At 40.8% G+C, this 27883-nt stretch overlaps 1 protein-coding gene across 13 annotated transcripts in view; it reads left to right on the top strand.

The window, feature by feature from the left end:
• STRBP (spermatid perinuclear RNA binding protein) overlaps positions 1–27883 on the top strand; it is a 61635-nt gene that overhangs the window by 14470 nt on the left and 19282 nt on the right. For 6 of the 13 annotated variants that reach the window (XR_007891261.1, XM_051636231.1, XM_051636230.1 and 3 more), the window contains exons 2-14: positions 7591–7766; positions 10882–11099; positions 11527–11692; positions 14287–14431; positions 19828–19922; positions 20334–20429; positions 21169–21280; positions 21877–21974; positions 22059–22170; positions 22811–22936; positions 23781–23980; positions 25857–26015; positions 27263–27397. Coding sequence is in view for 12 of the 13 variants with exons in the window: in XM_051636231.1 (XP_051492191.1) it covers positions 7764–7766; positions 10882–11099; positions 11527–11692; positions 14287–14431; positions 19828–19922; positions 20334–20429; positions 21169–21280; positions 21877–21974; positions 22059–22170; positions 22811–22936; positions 23781–23980; positions 25857–26015; positions 27263–27397 (1665 nt within the window). In the remaining variant the exon portion in view is untranslated. The remainder of the gene's footprint in view (positions 1–7590; positions 7767–10881; positions 11100–11526; positions 11693–14286; positions 14432–19827; positions 19923–20333; positions 20430–21168; positions 21281–21876; positions 21975–22058; positions 22171–22810; positions 22937–23780; positions 23981–25856; positions 26016–27262; positions 27398–27883) is intronic. The other 7 variants (XM_051636234.1, XM_051636223.1, XM_051636222.1 and 4 more) reach the window with 4 other exon arrangements.

The raw sequence follows: 27883 nt of genomic DNA, 5'->3' as shown, positions 1-27883 counted from the left end.
ACATAATTTTGTTAACTTTTAAAATTTCACTATCCGATTAAAAATAAGAAAACAAAATAAATAAACAATAAGCAAAAAAGGCGATGGAATTCATTGTCCTATGAGGGAAGAGTGTTTCAAAAGAGGAGCTTTTGTTCCTGAAACAGCCCAATATCTTAGTTACGAATTTTGTTTCAGATGCTTCCGTGAAGTTACATGTTGTGACACTGAGCTTCAGACTTGCCTGGAAATAATAATTTAAGTCACAGGAGAATAAGAGAGAAAAACTGAAAAATAACAGGGTTGGCTGGATGAGAGATGGCAAGAAAAAAACCCTTAAAGAAGCTTTTAGTAACCTAAAACCTTTGACAAGATGTTCTTTGTCAAAACAGCCAATTACATAGGAAGTAAAAAAAACTCACCTGAACTTGTTCAGTAGTCTTAGTGGAGCTACAGCTTGGTAGAAGTCTGATGGAGGATGTGTTGCCTGGGAGCACAAGAGCTTGCAGGGTCTAGTGGTCTTCTCTTCCAAATCCTTTTAAATCTTCTCTCTAATTAAAAAAAAAAAGTCACTGAGGCAGCAAGACTGACATACTAGAAAATGCATTTAAGTGGAGAGTCATGAATGTTTAAACGGGCTGAGAGGCAGATGTGCACAGTAGCCAGTGTGGATTTGCACTGTTGAAAATGTGCTTCTTCACATGCTGACATCAGGGAAGAAATTCTAGGGGAGAAACTGTTGCTTACATTTTGCTGTGAAGGGCTGCTGGAATTCTAGTCAGAAGGAGAGCATTTATTCTTAAAAACCTCGTAATACTTTGAAATTAAACTTAATGTAAACATCAGAAAAATTGGAATCTCAAACACAGCATTTACATTATATTACTTGTAAGAAGGAAATCCTAAAATTGTTTTATTTACAGCATAGAGGTTTAGCATCCATGTTGCTTTTCTCTGTCATCTTACTGATTTCCAAGCAATGTGTTAGCTTGAGATGCAGAACATGGAACAGCCCGCAGAGCAAACATGTTTTGCAGTTGCCTTATGGAATAGATGAAAGTTCAACCACCAAGACAAGCAGATCTAGTTTCACTGTAGGACAGCTCATCCTCCAGTCTCTCTTTTTTTCAATGTTAATTTATTACCAGACACAGGGATGCAGCACTACGCTTTCCATCGTTTTCCATGTTTATGCCTTTGCCCTCACAGTTCTGTAGAAGACAAATTCTTCCTGGTGGAAGAGTGACATCTTGGTGGCCTCTCCCCATCCTCGTTGTGTCAAGGGTAGCTGGTTGGCAGGCAGCAGCTTAGGTCAGCCTGCAGTCTATGGGATATGAATCATAGCGGGAGAGAAACTGGGGCACTGCAGCTATTTCAGTGAAGCTGAAGGGTGCTAGAGAAGGAATGTCCCTGTTCTTAATCTCTTAAACATTGTGACTGCTTCCCACTATGGTTCTGAAGCAAAGAAAGCCTCACCGGTAAGGAAGTGAATAGAAATGGAAAGTATCTAGGAGTTTGAAGGTCTACAATACAGGTTGGTGTTGGGATGTGAGGGCAGGCTTGGGTGGTGAGGAGCCCAGCAGGGCACCAAACTGCACTGTGTGGTTGAGGAGGTAGAACTGTGATTTTCTTTCGGAGAATGTGAAGTAATTTCAAGCATTGATCCAGAATTCTGCTTAAACCAGCTCTGTATCTAGAAAAATGACATTGCAGATGGTGAGTGTCATTTCAGTGTAATGTAATCCTTTTTATTTAGTTAATTCTTCAACTGTAAATGAATATAGTCTGTATTATGAATTTCAGATAATTTTGATTGTGGATGTCAAATTCTGCCTGCTTCACAAACGGGTCTGTACTGTAGAGTAGGACCAGGTTTCCATTGTCCAGCTTAGCCAGATGAGCAGGAATGTCTATGTTAGGATGTTGGAAGTCAGAAATCAGTTGAACATCTCACAGACACTGAATATCCAATGGTGGTTTCTGTCTTGTCTCAAATGAATTACTTACTATTAATTATTTACATCCTATCTAATCTGTGCTTTTAAAATAAATTATTTTTTTAAGGTACTTGCCAAGATACTTTCTGTAGTATGCAGTTTTACAGGCAGTTCTGTTTTGGATGTTTCTGGTTGAGCAGGAATTACATTAAACTATATTCATGTTCACGTGTTAATTTGTTATTTGAGAGTCATCATACAGTACTTATTTTTTTTGCATTTGGTCTGTCTCTACTCAGTCTTGCATCTTCACATCTGTACCAAGAGATGAAAGCATTTTCAAAATTATTTTATTAGAGAGCCTTGGTGACACTAGCTGAGACTGCTGTGCTGAGTACTGTGCAGGTGACTGGGAACATGAGGCCATACATAAATCTGGAGACAGGTAAAAAACACCTTGAGGACTGTAATTAATTCTCCAGCTTCTTTTTTCCCTTTACCAGCGTGATTTATTTTGGTGGTTTTTTTTTAATTTCTTGCTGTACAATCCTCACCCATCTTCAGTTGCACATGCTTGGTTGCATCTTTGAACCAGGGGTGGACAACTTCCCAGTCTATGCCTGTCCTCCCTGACACAGCTGGATTCTCTTCAAGTCGCTTCCTCTGCAGAGAGAAGCTGCTGCTGTCCTGAGCTCTGCAAGAGCTCTGGGCCCTGGAAGACACTGGTTCCTCCATTCTGGTAATCACAGGTGCCATGATTCCAAATCAGTTTATCAAGTATGTTCCTCCCCTGTGTGGCATGTATGGAAGTTGGGTGCTGGGGCTGCCTGACAAGAGGCTGCTCCAGAGACATTTGAGTGCAGGAGCCTTTTCTCAAAATGTTGCCAGAACTGAACAGAGAGGAGTAATACTAGACTTGAGTATTTGTTGTATGAAGTGTAAAGATTTGCCAGAGGAAGCACCTTTCCATCTTGTAGCTGTAGTGTTGCTTTGTAATTATTCATTTGGCTGGAAAATTCCAGGCTTCTAAAGGCTAACCCAGATGCAACTTTGCCAGGAAATGCGTTACTTGGAAAATAATAAAACTCCTATGAATATACAGTCTCCAGGTGAAACTGAATGAAGAGCATATTGTTGGAAGCAGTGTGACTCTTATTGAACGTATCCCAGTGTTACAATTGCACAGAAAACTTACATGGTTGTGAGTGTCAGGGATTTCTCTTCATATGAGGGTGAAGAATGAAGGAACCAGTTCTGTGCAGCATCCAGGGAGCTCGGATTTAAAATAGTATCTGCACAAGTAGAAGGTCAGTCGTACTTTGCAGATTTCTCTGCCCTGTGCACCTCACTGAGTCCTCATGAATTGTATTTCTTATCTGTTCCCCTCGGTTTGTTGATACTTTTAACATGAGGGAAAACTATTTTGATATTTCTCTGTCAGTTATTTTGACATCAGTCAACACTGCAGATCTTGTTTTGTTTGGTGTCTGGGTACATCATAAAAAGAGTTGCTGAAAGAGTTCAATTATAATATCAGCATCTCTGCCAAATGTATTGAGCTGTTCTAAAAAGCGGCTTGTCTTTTCTGACCCAGATACACAGTTTCCAATGGTGGGAGATGCTGCCAGAAAGGCTCTTGGCAGAAGGCCAGCAATAAAATTATACTGCAGAAAAACACAACATTTTCAGCAGCACTTTGTATGGTGTGACGAAAAATTACCTGTCTCCTGAATGCAAAGCAAAAGTTAAACTAAACTTGCAATTTAAAGTTGCAAGCCTCTTATTCTGACTTTTAAAGGTAACAAAAAGAGGATATAAATTCTAGGGTGGTGGTGTTTGTTATTTGTTTTTTTCTATTACTGTGCCTGATACACCTCAGGCTGTGTTAGATACTCACTGGTTTGTTATTAGCAACCTTAGTCGTCCTTGCTGCTTTGTTAACACAAACTTGGAGTGATCTCAGGGTGGTGTACACTGCAGACTAGTTCTCATGGGCAGATACTGGTACAAGGGAAGATGAGGAGGCTGGAGGATGATATTCATGCTTCGGCTGAATGTTGTTGGCATGTGCCTTCTTGATGTAGCATTGAAAACCAGGATTTTTTGTATTCTGCTTGGCCTGGCCAGGTGCCTGAACAGCAGCTCATTGAAGTGAGGATCTGGAGGACTGGAGTCCAGGGGCCCTGGTTTCCTCTTCTCCATTGCCCCAGTAACACTTCGTGCTGCCAGGGGATACCAGGATACCAAACATAGTTCATGTCTCCTTTCTAGAAGTTTCAGCTCCCTGATTCTGATGGCATGGTTCAGTCCCCACAGAGTGCAGTGCCTGTGTCTCCTGCTTTTTCACTTTTCTGTTCACAAGCACTTAAAGGTAGCAAAGCATATTCAGTACTTCTGGCTGTTTAAATGTCTGTCCCTTGGGAACACAACTGCCAGACGCAGGAATATATCCCACTACAAAGGCCTCATCTGAAATTCTTTTCCTTGTTTGTCTTGTGCCAAAGCATAAAGTTCCTCTGTGAAGGATGAGATGTTTAATGGAAACATTGTTAAGACTGTCATGGTGTTTTAATAACATTTCTAATGTGTCAAATCCACAGCGACTCTAAACCACACTGCAGTCTATGCAGCTCCTCTCTGACCTGGTTTGGAGACAGCAAGTGTTTACTCTTGGTTTACACTTTAGGACCACAAGATGCAGAGGTGAAGTGACTTTCTCAAGGTCACCAAGGTCTTAGTAGTGTTAGTAGCTTTTCCTAGAAATTTTCTTGCAAATGTGAGTGGCAGCTCCTGGGTAAGACAACCATGCATTTTAATATTGTGCTTTTTAGTCTGGGCATCAGCTGTTACTTCCCTGAGGATGCAGAGACAAATATCCTGCATGGCCTGGTAGTAAAATGAGGCTGTTGAATTTATGGAATTGCTACTCACTTCATATAATGCTTTCTGATGTGTTTGGTGCTGGGCTATGTTCTGCTGCCTTAGTCCATATGGTTGGAGCAGATTTGATTTTAGTTTTCCTTAATTTAATTCTGCATGCTGTCAAATGTACTTTGTTCTGTATATTGTGTCTGCACTTCTATAGTAAACTTCCTCCTGTTTAGTGCTTTTGTTGAAAATTTTCTCTCAAAATCAGAATTATATTAGGTTTTCACTTCTGTGTGTATTTCTTAGGATGTTAATGATTTGAAAGACATTGTATATCAGCCTCAGCTCAACTTGCAGGATTTTTTTCCCAGCTTTCTGAGCTTTATAATAAAGATCTTTTGTAATTCAGCAGTATGTGCCCTGACTTCAGCCCCTCATTGCTGAGAAAAAGGGCAGGTAGAATTGAACATGTAAATACTTTCATCCAATAACTTTTACTTGTCACTGAAACTTGAACCTGTCTTGAAAATAAGATGGTTACTACTTGCTTAAGGCACAGTATTGAGATGTGTTGGTGCCTTTGCTTTATCTGTCCAGCAGATTAGCCCCCATCACAGCTGTCAAACACTTGGTTTTGGTCTGTTTCAGATTTTCAGAGAACACTAAAATGCTCTTAGCACATCCAGAGCTGCACCCTGAGGTGTGTCTCCTTCCAGAGCTTGTGAGGTGGTTTACAGACTTGCCCTCCAGATGACAGTCTGCTCAGCAAGTCACTGAAGCACCAGAAGCTGCTCAGCCAGCTATCTTGGCCCATCTGCTTTCAATACTCTGCACAAGCTGATAAGCAACAGCTTGCAGCAATCTTCAGGGGGAGGCCAGGCTGGAGTGTTGCTTGGAGTCTAGAGACATTGTACTGGGCATATGCTGAAATCAGCAACACATTCCAGTGTCCTTCTCTCTGCCTGGAATTGCCAAGTTACAGTTACCAGTGAAGATAGCAAACTGAAATGTGAAATGTGGGAGTCACAGGCAAGAAGAGTATGTGAAGATTGCTGGAATCTAGTTGGAAGAGAGAAATAATTTGAAATAGATAGATGATCTGGAAACATGTCTCATAGAAGGCTCTCTAGCTTGCCATCTGCTGACTGAAAAAGCATTATATTATTATAAAAAAGCAAAACAAAAAGACCTTGTAAAGAGTCTGGTTGCTTCTAGAGATGATGAAAGGCTATAAAGTGTTGAAGAATTTAAGACTAGCTCATAGAATAAATAATGCTTGTTTTTTTCTGCCAACTGCCCCTGCTTGGCTTTCAGGGTATCCTAAGAGAAGAATTTGGTCTTACGGAAGAACATCACCTTCCCTTATAGCTTCTGGGAAGCAATTTGGTAGTTTTAATATAGCTTGGTAAGGTGTATAGCCTTTGTGATAAGAAGTGAGATCCCTCATTAGCTTGCTTTTCCAGAGTATTTTTAGGATGACTGCCTTTAATTCTCAGGGTTTCTTCCATGGCAATCTCAAGCTGCTGGAGCAAACAGGGCCCCAGCACTCTTGTCTGGTTGCTTTTTGTTTTATCCAATTCTACATCCTAAACTGAGTGGTGTGAGATACAAATAACCAACTATTAGGCACTTGCTGCCAAAGCTGTTGGTCCTGTAAACCTGCTTAATTTCTTAGAAAAGAACACAGTGAAGTAGTGTTTGTTGTTGCATTTCTCCTGGTATGTTTAAATCTCTATGGGATGCACTGTTTTAATTATTCCCTGTCACACTCCTGAGGTTTAAGCATCTACAAGGCTTTCAAGTCTTCTCGCCTATCCCTCTGCTGTTGCCAAACACAATTTTAATCTCTAACAATGTCAGGATTCCCTGACAGACAATATGCAACATATTGCTAGAGAAGGAAGATCAACATATAGGAGAAAAGGAAAACATTTGAGTGTGTCTGTCAGTCTGCAGAAACGTACTGACTGGGCTTCCAGTTGCTTCAAAACGTTGCTGAAAAGCTGATGCAACAGTATCTGCAGTGAAAGGAAAACAGGCATTTTCTGTAAAGCCTAGAGTGTCTTGCTATGCAGTGAGCTTATGCTTTCCTCTCTGTTATTTTGCTCTTCTCTTGTCTAACAGAGCATCTGTTTGCAGTTCCTTGTGCTGCCAGTGGTGTTTGTTTCCTGCTTTAGCATAAGAGGACTGTGCTTGCAGGATCCTCAGGATGCTGTGAGCAGCAGTGCAAGGGCAGGAAAGGCAGGGGGGATGGTTTCAGCTCAACATTCTTGCATGTCTTACATCTTCAGTTTGTTATAGTGTGCGTGTCCTTTTTGAAGTAACAAGATTATTGCCACCTGAAGTCTTAGTACTTGTACAGCATCTGACATTCAGGATCAAGGGCTGCACTGGGGATTTCAACAGATAATTACTTTTTGATAATTAAATATAATGTATTTGTCTCCTATGGCGCATGCGACATAAAAACCAACTTTTTGAGCTGCTTTCATGTAGAACAGATTCAAGATGATGGATTCCCTGTCTTCCTCCTATCAGAAGCCTGGGTTGCTAGGTGGCTGCCACACCAGCTGTGATCAGCTCCAACTGGCACAGCAAAGTCGTTATGTACATGTGGGGACATTACAAAGTTGCTTTCCACAGTGGTACCTGTTTGTTGTTCAGGAATAAATTATTCAGTGGCTGCCTCCCCATCTTGAAGCCTTCTTATTTTCATCAGTGATTTGACTTAACAAGCTGCATTGAGCACTTCTTGGAATGAACATGCCAGTTCTTCTGGCTTCAAGTTGTTTCTCTCTTTTTGCAGGTGAATTACAGAGAGTGACACCCCGAGTATCTTGGCTGCATCAACTCTGGAGCTGCCAAGGGACTGAGAGGCTTATGAAGAGGTTTTGTCAGGCAAAACAGTGCTTAGCAAAGACACCGAGGAGGAGGGAAAAGGAGAAAGGGAGGGAGAGAGAGCTGAAACATTAACAAACCATGGTAGGTATTTGTCACCTTTCACCAGGTTGCATTAATAATGATCTCTGTTGACAGTCTTGTGTGGGGCCTGATAAAACCATAGGGGATTTTCAGACCTTGCACTGAGTTAGAGATGGTGCTGCAAGCTCTGAGCAAAGCAGTGAGGTTTGAGCTATTGTCAGCCTCTTAAAACCAAAGACTTGTCTTGTGAGCCTGCATTACATGAATTATTAAATATGAACGAAGGGGATGCTTATAAGGTATTCTAATAAAACTGGCACTGGCAAGCTGTAGCAAACAGCATGGGTGACCTTGAATTTGCAGACTGCATAACCAAATGCTGATATTCCCCTTCCACCTCTTCCTCATAAAAGCAAGTGTTGATTATTCGTATTTGTGTGCATGTGATCAAATGTGGTTCTGTGCACTCTTTGTTAATAGTGTAGATGAAATGTGTGTAGTCACATGTACTTGGTGCATATTGTTTAAGGAGCTATTTCTTATCTGCTGGTATTGATTGCAAATTGGGAATGCCTGAGATGTTGGATGTGTAAAGCTGTGCAAGTATAAAGGATTGATGGTAAAATTCTCAAGATGTGTTCACAAAAAGGCAATAAACCTAACCACCTCCTGAAAAACATCTGTGGAGAGCAGTTTAAGCATTTTTGTATATTTTAAGTCCTCTGAAGTTACTACTAAGAGAATGGAAATGGGAATAAATGAAATACATTTTAAATACAGTTCTCTTAACATTCACATAGCTGATTGCTGCTGATAGGCTGTGTTTATATTTATTAAAAAGAAATGAAACAAAACAAACAAACAAAACCAAGCAAAAATCAAAAACCCAAGACAAGACTCTTCCCTATTACAGACCACAAAGGGAGGAGGAACACTTGACAAAACAGAGTTGTCAATAGTGTTCCATTTTGCTATTATTTTTGGTGTAAGTTGTAATGAAGAATTGATTTTGTCTGTCCCTCTTCATTAGAAAAGAAAACAAATGTCTTCTTAATTAGGAGTTACTGTTTTCCCTAATTGATATTGCATGAGATGGGAGATGGTGGGGGTGAATTAATAAATCCAGCTTGTCAGTCTTCCCTGCTGAACTGCAGCTTCTTTCTGAATCCATGTTGCAGATAAGCCACAAGAGGGGCCTCCAGGAAACATTTTGCAACCTATGAGAGTACTGAGGATAATACCAGACCCTGACTGAGTTTCTTTGACTACCTGAATTGTCCACCTGGGCAGGAGCACAAAAGTTAGGAAAGGAATTATGTCATGTTGACCTTCGATGGAAGGGACCTAGACAACACCATGAGGCAGGAAATCATGATTGGTTCCTTAACAGGAAATCATGATTGGTTCCTTAACAAGGATTCAACACAGAGGCCCTTGAAATCTTTCAAGAGCTGTTTTTGCCCCTGCAAAGCTACAAGCCCATGAAGTAGGGGTGAAAATGAAACCTACTTTAGGTATTTAATGTGTAGGAGGAACAGAGTGTTTTTGTTGATGATTCCAAGTTCTAGGAGGCTTTCAGCAGTGATTGATGTGTCTGCAGAGAGCAAGACTTATTGCTGCTTTTGCTAGAGGTCTGTGCTGTGATTCTAGGTGGCCCGGGTCACTGTTTAGACCAAGTAAGTCTCATCTGGATAATATGTGACAAACCATAGCTTCCTAGCACAAGTTACTCAACCACTTTATTTTCCTCAGTGTTACCACTCAGGGCTTTGAGTTTCACTGCAAACTCTTTTATTAGCACTCTAATTGCTTCCTGTTCTTTCAATTTTTAAAGAAATTATTTTGGTCTTTTCTTACTGGTTTATCTCTATCCTCTTCTTCCTTCATGCCTTTGTAAATCCCTGTGCAGTTTGCTGAGCCTCTCGCAGCAATCTCTATTGCCTGTGACTTCATCTGCAGTAGTGACAAACCATAAGGGAATGGCTGTGGAATTGTCTTGTTCTAAGGTGTGTTGCTGTTGCCTCCAGCATAAATTACAGCGAGCTGGCTGCCCTCTGCATCTCTCCAGAATACACACAGTTGTGTTTGACAAAATGGGAATCTTCTCCCTGTTCTCCTTTTCTGCCTCCTTCCCACATGCTTTGCTCAGTCTGTTCTCACCCTGCAATACTTCTTTTCTAAATTTCCCTAAATTTGAAATTATGTAGGGAATCTTTTGGGATAAAGACCCTGGTTTTTCTCTTTGCTCTGAGCTTTCCAGCTGCTGAAGGCTGACACAACCCAACAAAGATCGCTGAAATCTGGAATGCCTTAATTTTCTGCAGGTATTCCAGGCTAGGGAAGCCCCTCTTTCTTTCAGTACGATTGCTTACAGCTTGTATCTCCATGAGATGTTGGTCCTTGAGGCAAAATCAAGGCCTAAGTGATTTCTCACTGACTTTGAAAGCTTAATCTAAATAACCTGGTCAAAGGACAAGGGAATTGGAGACAATGAATAATGAAATGAGTTGCACAAGATCCTAGATTCTCTGTTGCAAATATGGCAATGAAATTCAGGATTTTTTGGTCCTCAGCTTCAGCACTCTCACCTTATACTTAGCCAGCCAGACCATTCCCTCTGGTCAAAGTGAAGCTTGGGGAGGAGGGAGAAGGAAGTGAGAAAAACCATGAAAATGAGAAAAAAGATGAGCTGTCTGAAGCAGCTAATCTGATATAGTAGCCTAGACTTCTGTAGTCACATTGGGTGGGTGAGGAAATATAACTCTGTAGCACAATTTATCTCATCCTTAAGTAGACACAAACATAAACTCTGCTTCAGATGTGCCTGGTAGATGTAAACATTCTCTGTGTTCCACTTGTGCCTGTTCCTCATAGTGGCCAATAAAAGGATTCCAGAAGAATTGAATTTAGGCATCAAGTATTAGGTGCCATAAAACCCAACCAAGGTCTTATCTGTTTTACCAGTTTAACATTGATTTTGCACTGGTATTTGTTTTCTTTCTTTTTAAAATTTATTTAAATAAAGATCAGAAATCACTCCTGCATGATAATAAGCAATGGTCATCATAAAACAGTCTTCCACATCTGTCAGGGGATTCCCATTCAGGCAATGTCTGATTCTATTAATAATCGGATAACTTTGTTCTTTTTTTCCTGGTTTCCCGCTTCATAACAGAGATCTATCCGATCTTTTGCTAATGATGACCGCCATGTTATGGTGAAACACTCAACCATTTATCCATCTCCAGAGGAACTTGAAGCTGTCCAGAACATGGTATCAACAGTAGAATGTGCCCTTAAACATGTATCTGACTGGATGGATGAAAAGAACAAATCTACAAAATGTGAGGCTGATGTGGAAGCAAAGGAGGAAGCTGCAGAAAGCAATGCCAAGTGAGTGAGTTGAGCCTTGTAATATGTTACTGTGCTCCTCTTTGGGCTCCTTTCCTTCTGAATAAGAGTCGTAGTGTTACCGGACCCTGTTGCATGCAACTATTCATAGGAGGAAGTGGATATATTTGGACTTTGTGAGGTGGGAGCACGCAGGATGAATGCAGGCAATAATAATAAGCTCAGTGTGGGCAACAGTTCTCCCTGTGATGTTGTGACGTTGCATTTAGCTGGTGACTTCTGCGTTCGCATGAATTGCAAATCAGTGCTTCTATTAACTAATTTTTTCATAGGAGCTACTTGCATTTTCTGATCAGTGATACACCACTATCAGTCCCATCCATTTATCTCCTCACAGTGATAGGATAATACAAGTATTTTGAATGTGTGAAAATACCATATTAATTACTCCAGATTGTTTCATTTCCAGGGATCAAGGTGGTCGGACGTTGTGTGGTGTTATGAGAATTGGCTTGGTTGCAAAGGGTTTGCTGATAAAAGATGATATGGATCTGGAGCTGGTTCTCATGTGCAAAGAAAAACCCACAAAGACCTTGTTGTGTTTAGTTAAAGACAATCTCCCAGCTCAAATCCAGGTAAGTAAAGTTAGGGTAGTCCTCTAGTGACGGCTGTTAGCGCTGCTTGGTGTGCTTGGATAAAGGCTTGGTTTGTTCCAGACAAGTGCTGTAGATTAAAGAAATATACTTTGCGTCTAGGATGACATCCAGGGTGTGTGACATGTTTCATGTGGTGACAAAATTTAACATCTTACTTCTGTTGTTGCCTAAGCCCTGTTTGTGATGTCAGTTTCCCTATGGTGGCAGCTAACCTTTCTATGTGGTAACTAACCCAGCTGAATTTTGCTCTCTGGTCCAACCACTAACGTGAGCTAAATCACACTCTCAGAATCTTCCCTGCTCGAGCATGTCTGTTGGTCTGTATTGTTGTCCCCTGTCCCCCTGCCTGAACCTTCAGTTCTACATTGCAGCTGCTTTGCTTCGCTTGGGCTGTTCCACGATAAATGCCTCTGGACTTCTGAAGTGAGAACAAGTCACTTTAGATGGTCACTCCTTTTAGCTCATCATGAGCTCATAATTCCTTTTGTTTTATAGCTGTTTAATGCTGATGTTAGCATCCAGTAGGAAGCACTTATAGCTCATGCTGGTCTCTCTAAAGCAACTAGTAGGGAGTTCCAAGTCTGAATAATCAGTCCAGCTTCCAGACTGACACACACTGTCGCCAAGAATCTATGCCCTAAAGTATTCCACTGCAAGTGCCTCTCTCCAAACTATGTCCAAACCTGATATGCTTTTCTGCCTTGTGTTTGTTTCCACATAGACAGTATGTATTTTAATGTTCTCAGCAGCTCTTTGTTCTCACTGTTGTTCACTTAAAGGGATTGTTTTAAATGAGATAATGTGCCTGCAGGTGTGGCCCTGCCCATAGCTGAAAATGCTAAGGAGCTATTGAGTAGTAGTAAAGAATAAATTTAACTTGTTTCAAAATTATAGGGATGTATCAAGTAGTAAATAGTAAACTTTACTTGCTTGTAGTGAGACATGAGATAAGAGGGGTTGCAAGTGATAAGAAAAGTTAGCACATGCTTCAAAAAAAGTGTGAATGGCAAAACAGACGTTAATTAAAGATGTGATGACTACAACAAATTCAAGGGACAAGTGGGTAAGATCCTATGGCCAAGCATTGTGAGGGAAAGGGTTATGGAAAACATGAAGCAAAGGAATGTGATAATGAAGCAGCCTACAACTGTCATGGGCTTAAAAGCTAATGTGAGGTCCAGCAGATACAGGAGGGAGCAGGAAGGTGTAGCCCACAGTGGACCAGAAGAGCCAATGAAGCACAGAGATGTTACCAGCTTCTGCTGTGCTGCTCTGAAGGCGAGTTGTGAGCAGGTGTTACACATGTTCATCCCAACAACAAAGGAGCTGCAGGAGTGCAGATGGCAACAAGAAGTTGTAGTATAGGTTGGGTATGTTCTAACCGTAAGTTCCTGCTGAAACAAACTCAACACAAGGAACAGCTTTAGGACTCTGAACCATCTGTGATTGTCTTTGCACTCTTAGGGGTTAAGAGAGGTCTCGGAGGACTACTGAGAGGCCTGCAGGTTACAGAGCTCTCTGACACAGTGCTACTGTGGCACAAATTAGAAGGCAGTGTTGGGTATTATCTACAAAAGAAATCTAAGCAAGAAATCAAAAGTTCATTGAAAACAATTTTAAAAACCACTCAATTTCTTGGTGTGCTGTCAAAGAGGAAGTTCAGAATTTCCAGGCATTGTCAGGGACCTCTCTTGGGGCTGGTATCAATGAAGCAAATGGGGGACAGTGGGGTCTTGTGTTGCTTCAAGTACTGTGTGGAAAGGGAGAGAGATGGACAGACAGGTTGGAGAAAATCAAGCAAGAATGAGCACCTAGAAAACCATGTAATTGAAATTATCTGGTTTGGAAAAAGTCAAGACCAAATGCAGGTGTCAGTTTTAATACATTAATGTTTATTTATCAAGGGTCAGTGATTCAGTATCTCACACGGCTCCCAAAGGTAGGATGAGAAGCACTTGGAACTGTAGCAAGAGGCAGTGTTGTTGCAAATTCGGTCATCTTAACTTGTGGGTGTGCTAATCATCAGAATAGAGTGGAGAGGTGGTGAAATCTCTGTTGCTGGGGCATCTGAAGAGTATCTAAGGATTGGTAAGAGATGACTAAAATGCATTTGCTCAAATTTCATGGCAGGTACATGGACTAGGCAAGCTGGTGCAGCTCCTGCTCTGGCCTCTGTCATCCATGTGCAGTGACAGGTTTGGCTGTGCTGCCCATACTGCTCAGGAGAGCTTTGGCACTGAGAAGCAGCGTTACTGGAGGAGTGTGTTCTTACTAAGAACACAAGTTGCTGGTGGTATTTCACACTCTTAACAGCTGTGAAAACTTATATCTTCATAAAAAAAAAAAAGTGATAACATAGTGGGACATCTTAGTATTCTCATTAAATTTGCTGCAGACCTTTTCTTAAGCATGTTGCTGGGGCTTCTCTGTTTTTAATGAGGGAGGCAAGGTCCTATTTGTTATTGCAATGTCTTGTAGGCTTCTCATTAGTTAAGAGGCATATGCACATACAGAGATTCTACAGTTTTTCAGGTGATGGGGAGATTCTTGAAATCTTTCTTGGTGACTTTCAGAAACTTACAGAAGAGAAGTATCTCGTGGAGGAGCATGTAAATGAGGCAGCTATTATTATTCGTAACACAAAGGAGCCCAAGCTAACTTTGAAGGTGATACTTACATCCCCTCTCATTCGAGATGAAGCAGAGAAGAAGGAAGGAGGTACCCAGAGCGTTTTAACTTGTTTTAAGACTGTTCTATCTAAATGCCCTGACTGTGCAGCACAGGGTTAATTGGGAAGCAGGTTTTTAATTGTGTATCATGGACTAACTAGACTGGCTATTGCCACAGTAGTTTGCATTATTTTTGCCTTAAAAAAAACCCACTTTAATTTTCATGTAATGGTACAGTTTTCATTTGCAAGCAATATTGCTACAGTGTTAACTTTGACATGCAAAGAGATCTTAGTTCTCCTCTTTCAGACTTTCTAGTTAATTCTTGAGCACCCCAGCGCTGCACAGTCTTGTCTTCCAATTAAGTCAGTCAAGTGGGATTGGTTTGTAATATCTTGAAGAACTCATAAAATTGTTTCTCTTTTTGCATACAAAAACGCCAAAAACTCTCCTGCAAAGCTCGCAAGTGTGTTATCCTGGCCCTCGATTTTTATTAACTTGTGATACAGATGTGTATGTCTCTAGTTTAAGAATTTCCTAACTGAGATGCAGCTGAAGTTACAGTGCTATAAGCAGCACTCCTGCTTCTGGATGGAAGATTGTACCTCATGTCCTTAGAGCAAAATAGCTATAGAAAACTGTAACATAGTTTCTTTCTGTTCCTTCTCCCTAACCCTGTGAAATCCAATAAAGTTACATGCCCCTTGTTAAAGGAATTTTGACTGGTAGAATCAAGGAGGTTGGAAACAAACCAAGAGAAATAGAGAAGAGCAAATGTAGCCATAATTTGTTTTATTTTAAAAATCTTGTCAGTAATTTCTGCTTCTGCTTCCCAAACCTATCCCTAGAAACTTTGCCACTGGATGATGTCAGACCTTTGACCAACTGGCTACTCTCTGTCATGACAACTGAGGCAGCTGGGCCCATGTGGGCTAGGGAACTCCCTGTCGCTCTCTTCCCATTTCTAGACTTGCCACAAGTCCTTTGCTTCCTCCCTCTCCCACATGAAATACCGGCACCACCAGAAATGTTGGTCAGTTTCTCTTCATGTCTGTTGGAGGCAATGGCAGGAAGGATCCCCTTTCCAATGCACTGTAACACTTTGGCAGCAGTTGGATGCAGAAAACCCTTACGAAACAGATGAATGGCAGAGATTTCCTCACTGCAATGTCTGCTTAGTCTCAAATTAGTAACCATGCTCTTTTGCAAGACCATTAAAAATAAATTGCGTATTACTTCAGTTGTTTTTCAGCTTCCATGTGATGCTGAGATCAGCCCTGTAGCTGTTGCAGCTGATACATTTTTGTAAGAAAGACCACGAAGTGCAGCACTGATTTTAATGGTCAAGGATGTGTAAAGTTCTCCCAAGGGGATTCAGTTTTGCACAAGGGCTTCTGTCCAAGTATTTTCTTGCAAAAAGTGATGCTGTTGTGGGAGTAAACTCTAGGGACTCCTGACTTAATCTCAAAATGTATGAGGGTCTGAATTTTCATGCTATCCTACATTTAAAATATAGATGTTCTGTCTTGTTTTCAGTATGTTAAAATATTTTCAAACTTCTGTGATTTTTTTCTTGAAAATTTAAAATGGTTTTCATGCCTCACTTAGAGGTGTCATGCTGTCACTTCTGCACAGCTGATGAGGGTAGTTAATAGGGTGATGGATCTTGTTTTAAAGCCTGGGTTCTTTGGCATTGATTCATCACAAGTGAACAGAGACATTTATAATATTCCTTTTCAAAGGCATGTGAGACATGATGCAGATGTCACAAAGTGAAAGACAGGAAGGGTACTTTTTTCCATAACATTTCTGACCATCTTTGGGTCACTTTAACTTAGATTCAGACCAGGAAAAGTTTCATATCAAATATCCAGGGAAACTACTCAGAGACACTGTTCAGTGAAAATACCTTGGTAGCCAAAGACAGTACTGTCAATTTTTTCCATCCTCCTGAATACTGCCAACCAAATGTAACTCTACTTATTGTGCAGTTGTAAAAACTGGTTTGAGTTTATTCCAGCCATCTTTTGAATGAAGGAGCTCAAAATGCTTGTCACCTTGCCTTTCATCTGACATGTAAGATAGGCCGTTGGGCTCTGGGCGCTGCTGCCGCTGGCCTGGAGCGGCTCCCCGAGCAGCCTGCACAAAACTGACCAAGGTTTCCGCATTGGGTGTGATTAGCACTAATCTGTCCTCTAACCAACCGGCAAGGTTAGGCACAATGGACCTGGTTACCAGTGCTCCCATTTGTTCTGTAGGAATGCTGTGTGTGCCTTCATGCCCTGATGTCAGAATGTATTGAAAAGCATTCCTGGATTTCTCTTCAGTCCCCACCTCTTTGGAAAAGTGTTCATGTTTGAGATGTGGTGTTTGTCCTATTTGTTTTTGCTGCTTGTTAGCAAAAATAAATAGTGGGCCAGTGTGTGTGTGCATTTCAGTGTCTCACAAATGGCTACCCATAAAGCTCTGCTTTCTCACATTGAGTTGAGAAGTCAAACATCTAAAATTCCTGCATTTTGCATCACTTTAAAATTTAAACTTGAGAAACTGAATTTTTAGTTATAGCATCCAAGAAATTGGGCTTTCCAGACCAGAACCTTGTAGCTTGCAATTCAGCTGTTGTTACTGAGCATACAGAAACAACAAGCTTATGTAATAATAAATAATTTACCAAAGTGGGCTGAAATCAACCTTGCTCCTTGAGCAACTGCTGCATAATCAGCCTGCCTGCACTGCTGCTAGAGTGGGGCAGAGGCAGCCAGTGGGGTTCCAAAGGTGCTGAGAGGCAAGGAGCCCCAGATTTACCTGGCTTCTATGGGGAAGAGTGCTCCTCACGTGGCTGGCTGCACACGAGAGATGCTGGCAGCTCCTGTGTGGAGAGAATACAAAAAGCAAGTGAGAAGAGAATTGCTGAAGGATTGGTTCTGTGTTGTATAGTCTTGAGCTAATGCCAGCGCTTTATTATTAACTGTTTGTTAAGCTCCTTGTTTCATTGCCCTTGTTAAAACCACAAGGAAAAAGTAAAGCTTTGCAATCACATTTGAAAATTTTGATTGGGTCTCACTTTCCTGACTGGCAGAGCATGAAGAAACATGCCATTCTCCTGAGGGTGTCGAAAGGGAGCCTGCTGCAAGCTGCTCGCCCTCTCCACTGCCTGTTCTCTTCATCTTTCTGTTTAATAGAATCTTGCACCCAAAAGCTGGCAGACTGCAACATCTGTGAAAGGTGCTCAGGACACTAGTACTGAATTTGAAATTGGCAAAATTCTCCCAGGTATTTTTAATTTACACCTTTGGAAGCAGCCTTATTCTGTAGGAAAAAGTAAGTTTTTAACTTGTTGAAAACAAAGCTTAGGAGAATAGGAAAGCCTTTTCATTCACCCAATGAGCAGAAGAAACATCTTCTGTTTGTTTTGTAGTTTAAAGGAAAAATGGATTTGTCGTTGGCTGCAGCACACTTTAGCAAAGCCTTATACGATGCTACAGAGAAGTCCTGAAGCTTTAAAGATCTGGTTCATTGCCAAAATATGATTTTGCAGTCAGTCACCTTTGCCATTTCTAATGTTTTAAGATAAGATTCTGATCATTCATTTACATTAGTCATGAGCTTTAAGCAGATGTTTATATTGTCCACAAATTTTCTTACCCAACTACATAGATGTACATTTAGTCAGTGTGCCACAAAACATCACTCTTGAAAATAATGAAACTGCAAAGGAAATCCAACACCTCAAGACTTTGCAGCCTGTATTTGGAAAACAGACAAGAGGAGTGATTTAATCCCAGTGTTGTAATACTGTTGATGAGGGCAGTAAGAAACAATGCAAATATCTGCTGTGAAGTTCATCTGGGTTAGAAAATAAGCTTATAGCACTTAAATATTCTGCTGACAGCATAGCCAGCAGGTGCAAACTGCAACTGTGAACTGTCAGACATGATACCTGGTTCTGTTCTGGTTTACACTGGTTTGTTGTTTTTGGCTTTGGGCTCTTTTATCCATCATAACATAATGTGCTTTTACCAGAGTAACCTTCCTATTGAATGACATAGGGGGTGAAGCAACTTTTAATAATAAAGATGCAATTGCACATGCAACCAATACTATCCAAAGTAACCTAAGAAAATGTACGTTGAGATGTTACTAATAAGTAGTACTACAAGCTGGTGATACTTTTTTGTCCCAACTTGTCCTCCTGTTTTAAATGTCATGCTGGATTTTGCTTATCTAGCATAGTCTTCATTTTGGAATGGATATTGTATTTCATTCAGACCTGCATAGATCTCTCAAGACCTGCAGAACTGACCATTATGAATAATGAAAAGACTATTTCCAAAATAATTATTCTGAAATAAGAAAATTGTGTATTCATAGGAAAATAACCTATTAAAGGTTTTAATTGAGCCATGGATTCATACAGTTCTTACACTATGCTGCTTTTGTGTCAGCTAAAAATTGAAGTCTCTTTAACCTGATTTCACAGATATGCAAAATCTGTAACTTGTACAGGGATCCAGAGAATCTGGGTGCTTATAACTCCTTAGGATTAAAAAAATAAAAATAGGGAAGGAAAGGACTGATGAATAATGTCCCTCAATACTGAATTGGTTGTAACTGCTAAAAGCAGTTTATTGCATGCTGGATAAAACAAAGAGAGAAAAAAAGAAAAAAGTGTAAACCTGCACAGAAGATAGTGTCTTGTCTCTCAAATCCCTCTTTGAACTTTCTCTGTTGATTTCAGTTGCTGTAGGGAAAAGAAGATTTTTACAAGAGGGGGCTACATTAATGATCTGGAAATTACCAGACTTACTTCTTTCATATGTTCTGGTTACATGAAAGACTAATCAAATTGTAAAATATCGTACTAGCATTTCTTATCTATTTCTTCCATTGAATTATATGAGCTAGTACTGTTCATGCAATAGTTTTTAAAAAATGTTTTCCTTTTGAACTCCCCAAAATTACACGGATGTAACTTCACTTTCTACTTATTACAAGCGGTTTTTTTATACCCCCCCCCCCCAAGAAAATCTTCCTCTCATGAAATGAAGCTTGTCTCTGAAACTCCGTGGCATTTTTGTGCACTTGGAATAAAAATCACAAAGAAGGGAAAGAAGAGGGGAGGGAAAAAAACCCCAATACAACAACAACAGAAGTGCTATATAGCTATTTTCTGCCCTGAAATGTGTTCTACATTTTAATAAGATCCCAGATTGTCTATAGCAGTGGCCATCTTTACTATTACAATTATTTTACAAAGAGTGAATGCCTTTGCTTCTGTTGCACGTGTGCACATTACTACCTTTAATGGCTTGTTTAAATTAAATAACAGTACACTTAAACTCTGGGAGTCTTATTATCTCATTGAGATGCTGCCGCTCTTCTTGTATTGTGACAGAAACCCCTTGGTCAAATTGTATCTGTCTCTTTTTATCCCATTTTTACCAGTAGATAATGTTGCGATGAAAGATCCTCCGGACTTATTGGACAGGCAGAAATGCCTGGAGGCCTTGGCGTCTCTGCGGCACGCCAAATGGTTTCAGGTTGGCTATTTGTTCTTACCTTGTTGTTATTGTAGCCTTACAAGGTTTAATTTGAGACAGTTTTAATTTTAATGCCTCTTTAATTTCTGACTAGTCCCTAGTAGAGCAAAGGTCTAGAATTCTGAAATCCATGCTGTACTGTATGAGGGCAAACGTGACAGGTAGACAGCCAACTGCTCTAGAGTTGTCATGAGGCTACAAAAGCAATCTTGACATTTTGCTGCCTTTTTTATGTCTCTCTAAATGGAAGTATTTTATGTAACTGTTTTTATTTTGCATGAAGCTGATTAACTATTAAGTAATAATAATTTTTAAAAAATATATCTGTCCCAGGACTCTGCATTTAAAACAAAAAGCAAAACTGCAGCCCAGGTTTTTGCAGGTGTATTGGAATCATTTTGTTTGTTTTAGGCCAGGGCAAATGGACTAAAATCATGTGTAATTGTCCTTCGTATTCTGCGGGATTTGTGCAACAGAGTCCCCACATGGGCACCCCTGAAAGGATGGGTAAGTACAGAAAGAGTTCAAGGCCATGTGGTCAGGTCTCACATCTGCTGAGAATTGTACCAATGTCTGGACTGGAGAACACAGTGTATGGAACTCCTCCTTACAACCCCCTGCCTTTTACTCCCCACTGTTACTTGTGTAGAAAAGTGCTTGTAGGAAGGAAAGAGAACACAAGTATTTGTTCAGTCTGTAAGATGTACAGATATCATGGAAAGAGGCATAATGTTGTGGGGCCTTGCACATCCTTGTGGATTTACAGTAGAATCCTATTTCTTGTTTCCAAGTTTAGTTTGTTTTTTTTTAAAAATGCTACCATGACAGTTCTGCTCCTACCAGAGGATATAACTTCACATTAACAGGTCTGGTGAGGGCCAAATACTCTGCATATCCAGAAAGGAACACTCTGTAGGTCAGGGCAAGCAGTGTTTTTCTCGCCTAGAACTGACAGTGCTTTGAGAGGAGGAGATTATTCAAGCGACTTGGCTTTTGAAGGCTCCTCCTTTTAGACTTCCTGGGCAGTTGATGGAGAGCAGCTGGTTTCCTCAAAAGGTGACTTAGAGTAGGGAACAAATACACATGCAATGAACTGTCCTCTGGGATGTTCTTCTCTCAGTTAGACCTGCAGTGGATTAAAAACAAAGCAAGCTGATGTGAATATTCTTCCCCCTTACACCTCTATATTTAACTGTAGTTACCATTACCGTTGTGTCCATACTAATAATAATTTAATGTCTTCTAGCCACTCGAGCTTATATGTGAAAAATCGATAGGTACTTGTAATAGACCTTTGGGCGCTGGAGAAGCTTTGCGACGAGTGATGGAGTGTTTGGCATCTGGAATTCTACTTCCTGGTAAGAGGCCAAATTAACTTCAGGAACACAAAAGGTTGATCAGTCAGCCTTAACATTTTGCTGTTGCTGTGAGATGAGATGAAAAATGCCTGCCACGAACTCTTAGCCTGCAGTGGAGCTAAAGGAATGGTTTCTTGTTTAAAGTAATGGAGGGGGGGAAAGGAAGTTGCAGGGTTATAAATGTTTGAAAGAGAATTTCCAATGCAGCAGAAATTAACAGGGGATGTTAGGTTTGTTTATAAATTAACCCCTAACTCATAGAGATTTGCAAACAAATAGGCCCAATGACCATTTGCTTTCTATAGATTCATTAAAATCGGACATATCTGTCCAGATGATTTGGTTTTTTAAACCTACTTCTTTTAGTTCACGCTACGGTACATGTGTAGTGTTAACCCTGGTAAGTTCTGTGTCCATTGCTGCAAAGGAGTAAAATCTTGGGCCCATCTTGCTCTGTCAGTGGGAGTCTCTATGGAAAAGGTGCACTTCCCACTCTGCCGAAGGCTGAGCTGAGTTGTTGCCATCTCCATCAGTCCCCATTTTCATCTTACTTCTCCTTCACTCTCACTAATCTGCTTTGCCTCCTTCCCTCCCAGGAGGCCCTGGTCTGCATGACCCCTGTGAACGGGAGCCAACAGACGCTTTGTCTGACTTGACAGTTCAGCAAAAAGAAGCCATCACACACAGTGCTCAGGTAGGAGACTCCTGCTGAGGAGCTGGAGACTGTAACAGTGACTAGTGCTGGGATGTAACCTACATTTCTTCTGTCACCTTATAGCATGCCCTTAGATTATCAGCCTTCGGTCAGATCTATAAGGTTTTGGAAATGGACCCCCTCCCATCAAATAAGTCATTTCAGAAATATTCCTGGTCAGTAGCTGACAAAGAAGGTAGGTATTGTTTGCTTAAAAAAATCACTAATTGGGAAGTAAATCGGGTTAATTTCGAATGGGTGAAACTCCTAAGTTATGTGCATGGTAAAGGCTTTTCTTTGCATTAGTTGTGGGTTTTTATAAAAACATTGAATTGTTAGGAGAAAATGCAGAAATTCTTTTATTTCAAAAGTAGCAAAAGAGGAGCAGTGGTACAGCGAGAGGATAGCTGATTTTCTTTCAGCACAAAGTCAGTTGAGGCCTAAAGAGTAAAATAGTGTTTATTATTTTTATGCTGGGGAAGGTGAGACGTTAAACTCATCAAAAAGCATATAACGAGTGTCCATAATAAGAATTACTCAAGAATTTTCCTAGAAAATAATATACATCTGATAAAAATAAATTTCCATGTACATTTTTTGTAAAAATGGTACTATTACAGTTCTTGACTTGGACTAAATGCAAAAAATAACACTGCGGAGTGACACTGGTATCACACGTGATACTGGAAACAGTGTCACAGTGCAGTGAGCTAAGAGTGGCTTGTGTGGAGCAGTAAGAAAGCTTTGACTGATGGTTGCGTTCTTTCATTATAAGCATGCAAGGAACAGTATGGGACTAATCAGACTCCTGCTATGGAATTTTGTTTTTCTAATAGCATATCCATATTACAAGGAAATTTATACCCTAGGTACAGGCTCATCTGCTCTTAAGAGACCATTCGAAGATAGTGTCGGGGATGATAAAGATCCAAATAAAAAAATGAAGCGTAATCTGAGGAAAAGTAAGTGCAACACTTCTCCATTCTGCTGTCAAAGATCTATTGTACAGTGGGAGCTGGTTTAAAAGCTTCTCTGTGTTGGTGAGGAATAGCATGTGAAAAAGTCTTTGGAACAAAAAATGTTGTCCCTGTCACCCTACATTTGGAATGTCAAACACATCTCTTACTGTGCATCTGGATTTCCCCTGACATGCTTTGCTAACTAATTCATTTGCATTTTTAAATGGGATTAACCACCAAGTAACAGTAAAACTTACACTGCCCAAGCAGCTGAGGTGTTTATTGATAATGTCCCTGTACTGCAGGGTTTTTTTCAAAACACTGCAATGACTTTGCTGTGTGAAGATATGCTTTTTTGCATTCTTCCCCTTCTTGAGCTAGCTGTTGGTCTTTCAAGATCACCCACCAGAAAAATAAAATGCTTAATCTAAAAACATTGCCATTGTGTACATGCACAGACCAGAAGTATTTTCATTGGGCTACTTTGATGCCAATTCTGGATCTGGTTCCTCACTACCTATGAAAATCGTCACTCCTTTTATAGCAGCCAGGAATAACCTAGCTAGCTGCAAAAGAACTGTGTTAATGACTGGGGTAATAAACACGAGTAATTACAGTTGTCACCTAAAAGTAGAATGCCTTATTAAAGACTTAACAGCCTTTGGCTATCCTCAGTCCTCAAGAGGCTGAGGGCTTGTTTTGCTCCTCTGTACAGACAGAAGGCACTGAAATGCAAACTGTTTCATTTTTCTGTTCATCTTTTGTTGATTTCCCCTCTTTTTTTTTTCCTTTTTTTTTTTTTTCCCCCCCATCCTTCCCCACTCCCCTTTCTACTATCTTGTACTAGTACTAGATAGTAAAGCAATAGATCTCATGAATGCTCTGATGAGGCTGAACCAAATCAGGCCAGGGCTTCAGTATAAGCTGCTGTCACAGTCTGGTCCAGTCCATGCCCCCGTCTTCACAATGTCTGTAGATGTTGACGGTACGACATATGAAGCATCAGGACCTTCTAAGAAAACAGCCAAGCTCCATGTGGCAGTGAAGGTAAGGCAGCCTGGAGTGGTCTGCAAACTGCAGCTCTTGCAACAGAGAGTACAAAATACGGTCAGAACCAGTAATGTGCAACCTCAGAATTAAAAAAATCTAGATGAAGCTGAGCCACTATGTATGTACTCTAAACACAGCTGGGCACAGCTGAAAAAGCATCACTGCTTTTATACTAGTGGAGGAGAGGGACAGTGTGGAAATGTGGAGGAAGAACTCCCCAGGGCTCTGCTGATTGTCTCATGTGACAGAGACTGAATGTGGTGCTTAAATTCTGGACTGGAGGGGTTCAGTTGTGTTCTGCTCTGCTCCTTCCTTCTCTTGGTTTCCATGTTGGTGGCTCCCTCTTTCTCTGTGCCCATTCCTGGGTTGTGAGGTCCTGGGATTTCTTTCCTGTCTTCAGTGTCTGAGGAGTACCTTTGCACACTGGCATAAACAGTGTCCAGGAATGATGTGTCTCCAGTCAATTTTTTGGTAAGAGACTAGTATTGTTCATGTACTAGTCAACCTACTATTGCATCTTGGAGGTGTGCTACAGAGCTTAGGTCTGTACAGCAGTGATAGGCTGTGAACGTCCTTGTTGTATTGCATGAGGACAGTTCAGACTGCTACAGCAGACTGAGCCTTCTGGGTTTCTGGAAGAAATGAAAGTTTCCTACAATTACTGTGGAAGAGAACTTTTTTTTTAACAGAACTGCACTTATGATAGGATCAAGCCCATCTGTCATTGTGTGCTTCATTTTATTTTGAACAAGAATTTCCTTTTTAGGAGCTTCATCTGGCAGCTTTCTGCTTTCCTTTGATTTCAGTTTTGAAAATCCCATTGTCCTGTGTGCTTTCAAGTTCAAAGTGTCCAGAAGTATCTGAGAGAATGTATTTTTCCTCCAGGAAAAGTAGCTCTCTGCATGTGTGTCCTTCCAGACCTTCTGCCTCTTTCTTTTATTTTTTTGCCTCCCTCTCTGCAGTTGTTTAAAAAAAACCCAACAAAACAAAACTTGCCCTGAAAAGCTCTGACTTCTTTGGCCTTGAAACTCTCAGCATCAGCCAGAAATGTGCTGGTGCCTGCCCAGCTCTGTTTTCTCTAAATTTACACATATACAATTCCTGGGCTGCACTTCAAAACATCCCTGATTCAAGCCAAGAGGAAATGGGTGGTGTGGTAGAGAGTAGCTTTTTTTTTTTTTTCTTCCTTTTTCCCCTGTTTTCCCAGACTTGTTAAGAGGGGATAATGTGACCATTTCACTTTCTAGAACTGACCTTTCTAAAATTCACAAGCCCTCAAAAGGCAGCCAAATGGACCACAATTGCAAGGGAGTGGAGCCTGGAGTTACCCATGCAGTTCTCAGTTCAGTGTTGGGACATGGTGATTTTTACAAACTTGGTTCTTCAGACCAAATTTTCAGTGGTTCTTCAGGCTGTTCTGAGAAGTTTTTGGGCCTGCATCTGGTACTTCCATACCACTAGGTTAGGTAACTGCTAAGAGGAGAGGCTGGCCTTGCTAGTGTAGGATGTTCTCAACAGTACCTTCATCAGTTAAATTTATTTTCCTGTACAGCTGCTGTTTGTAAGCAGCATGGAGAAAGCTGGAGGTCGTGGTGTGGCTTACCAAGAGGTAGACTTACTGCAGACAGACAGTTTGTTACTTAGCTAGCCCAGGATTCCTTTACCTCACACCTCCGTTCAGGAGTTTGCTGCCTGTACCCCTGCTTCAGAAGCATCTAACTGGAACGATCTTCCCTATTGCTATTGTGTTTTTCTCCATTTCTAAACAATCTGCTTTTACTAAGTGCATGCTGAACATTCTTTTGTGTAGTGATTACCTTTGTTTCTATACCACTACCTCTTTTACAGTTCATTCCATGTGGTTTTGTTGTAGGTTTTACAAGCAATGGGGTATCCAACTGGTTTCGATGCAGATGTGGAGTGTATGAGTTCTGACGAAAAATCAGATACAGAAGGTAAAAATGAAACAACGTCTTCAGTCTCAAGCAATAATACTGGAAATTCCACAGCTGACACCTCCGCTACCCTAGAGGTGAGTATTGAATTAAAAAGTACAACTGATGGAAGGTGTTAGGGTTTGTTGTTTTTTGTCAGTGGGTTGGTTTTCTTTTCCTTTTTGCTCTGCAGCAAGCTCTCGGGGCTGTACTGATAAACCATTGCAGATCCCTACTTTCTTTTTTGTTGTAATGCTTTTTTTCCAGGACTATGGGGGCTTTTTATAGTAAATAGAAGTAGTTGTTCTGTTCTTTAAATATCTGTCAAGAAATTAAAACAGGTATTACTTCAGTTGGAAGCAGCTTAATTTCCAGACAGTGCACAATCATGGGCAACTCCATTCATAGTTGTATTTAGTCCACTGAGACATTTTCAGACAAAGAAAACTATTTTATACTCAACAAACATACCTGTTAATTTTCCTTTAAAATATTATATTTTATCACAAAAGTGGGCAATATTTTAAGATGACCAAGGTATCTGCCAAGCTGCATGACTTTGGGTTTCCATGTTTACACTTTTGAGACACTTGACTTTCCAAGGGCAGGTCCTGGTACTTGGACTCCTGATATTTATCCCAAATAAGAAGTTGCTTTTGAAAACTTTTTGATCCTTTAATCATCTTTTCCTTCATTAGTGCGTAGTCATTTGTATCCACAGCGGAGAGCACGCTAATGCAGACTGATTTGCTGGAGCACTGAGCTCTCAGCTTTAACTTCCTTGCTTCGCAGTCACAGATACTTTTGCTGAAACATGTGACCTGGGATATAGGAGTTCTTCAGTCAGAGCTCAGTAGTGCCAGGACAGAATTAGATCAAGCAGCAGAGATGTGTTCAAGGTTGGGAAGGCTGATCTCTCAGTGATAAAGCCTTCGATTTCAAGGAACTTGATACCATGGCCTCAGCTTTGGATACCCTGAGGGCTGGAATTCCAAGTGCAGCTGGTGTAATGTTCAGTGTTGTAGACACCAGAACAGGCCGTCAGGACAGTAGCTCTCAACAACAGAAATAAAGAGGGTGTGACTTCTTTTATAGTATTGTTTGTCCTCCTGCCATCCTTTAGAGACTTTCCATCTGCTGTTCCAGCACAGCACATCTCACTGAAACCAGGGCAGTGTTACCTGTGACACTGGTCTGTTCCTGCCCAGGTGGGAAGGACAAGCTGTTGCAGAGGAGTGACACAGTGATGATGCTGGCATTATCCAAGTCGTACTGTAAGCCACAATGCTGTAGATGTTTGCCTTTTGAAGATGGCTCTAAAGCAGCACCATAAATGTCTCTCTAGGTCAGAACTCAGGGTCCTATACTCACAGCAAGTGGCAAAAACCCAGTGATGGAGCTCAATGAAAAAAGAAGAGGTCTGAAGTATGAGCTCATCTCTGAGACAGGTGGAAGTCATGACAAGCGCTTTGTGATGGAGGTGAGTGAAGCAGAGCTGGAGTTGGGAGGTGGTTTTATTCACAGCACTTCAGTCCTTGGGGTTGCTTGCTTCTACAGTTGAGATTTTTTTTGTATTTTGCTTTTTGAAAACATCACCACCACAGATGTGCATTGCATGTTTTCGTATCTCTTACTGCTGCTGTGATGATCAGACTGGGGAAAGCAATGTCTTTTATGCTTTGGGAAAATACAATTAGAATTTTAACTGGATTCTGACAGCCCCAAGCTACATCATGTCTGGACATGAGGAGGAGGAAGTAAGTAGAAGATCCACAACTTAACAAAAATACCTGATTTGCAAATTTTGCAATCATTCTTGGTAACTGTGTCAGTGACCTGATACAAATCCTGTATTGGCAGCTTACTGGGGTGTTTGGAATGACTGTGACAGAGGGCAAACTCATTTGATTTATCTTTTTTATCTATTTGTGCTATTTCTTTAGAGCCCAGGGCTACTTCAGTGGTA

This window comes from Apus apus, chromosome 19 (genome assembly GCF_020740795.1).
Source record: "Apus apus isolate bApuApu2 chromosome 19, bApuApu2.pri.cur, whole genome shotgun sequence".
In the NCBI taxonomy this organism is placed as follows: Eukaryota; Metazoa; Chordata; class Aves; order Apodiformes; family Apodidae; genus Apus; species Apus apus.
Note: the sequence above shows the minus strand (reverse complement) of the source record. Positions and strands in the feature narration are given on the sequence as shown.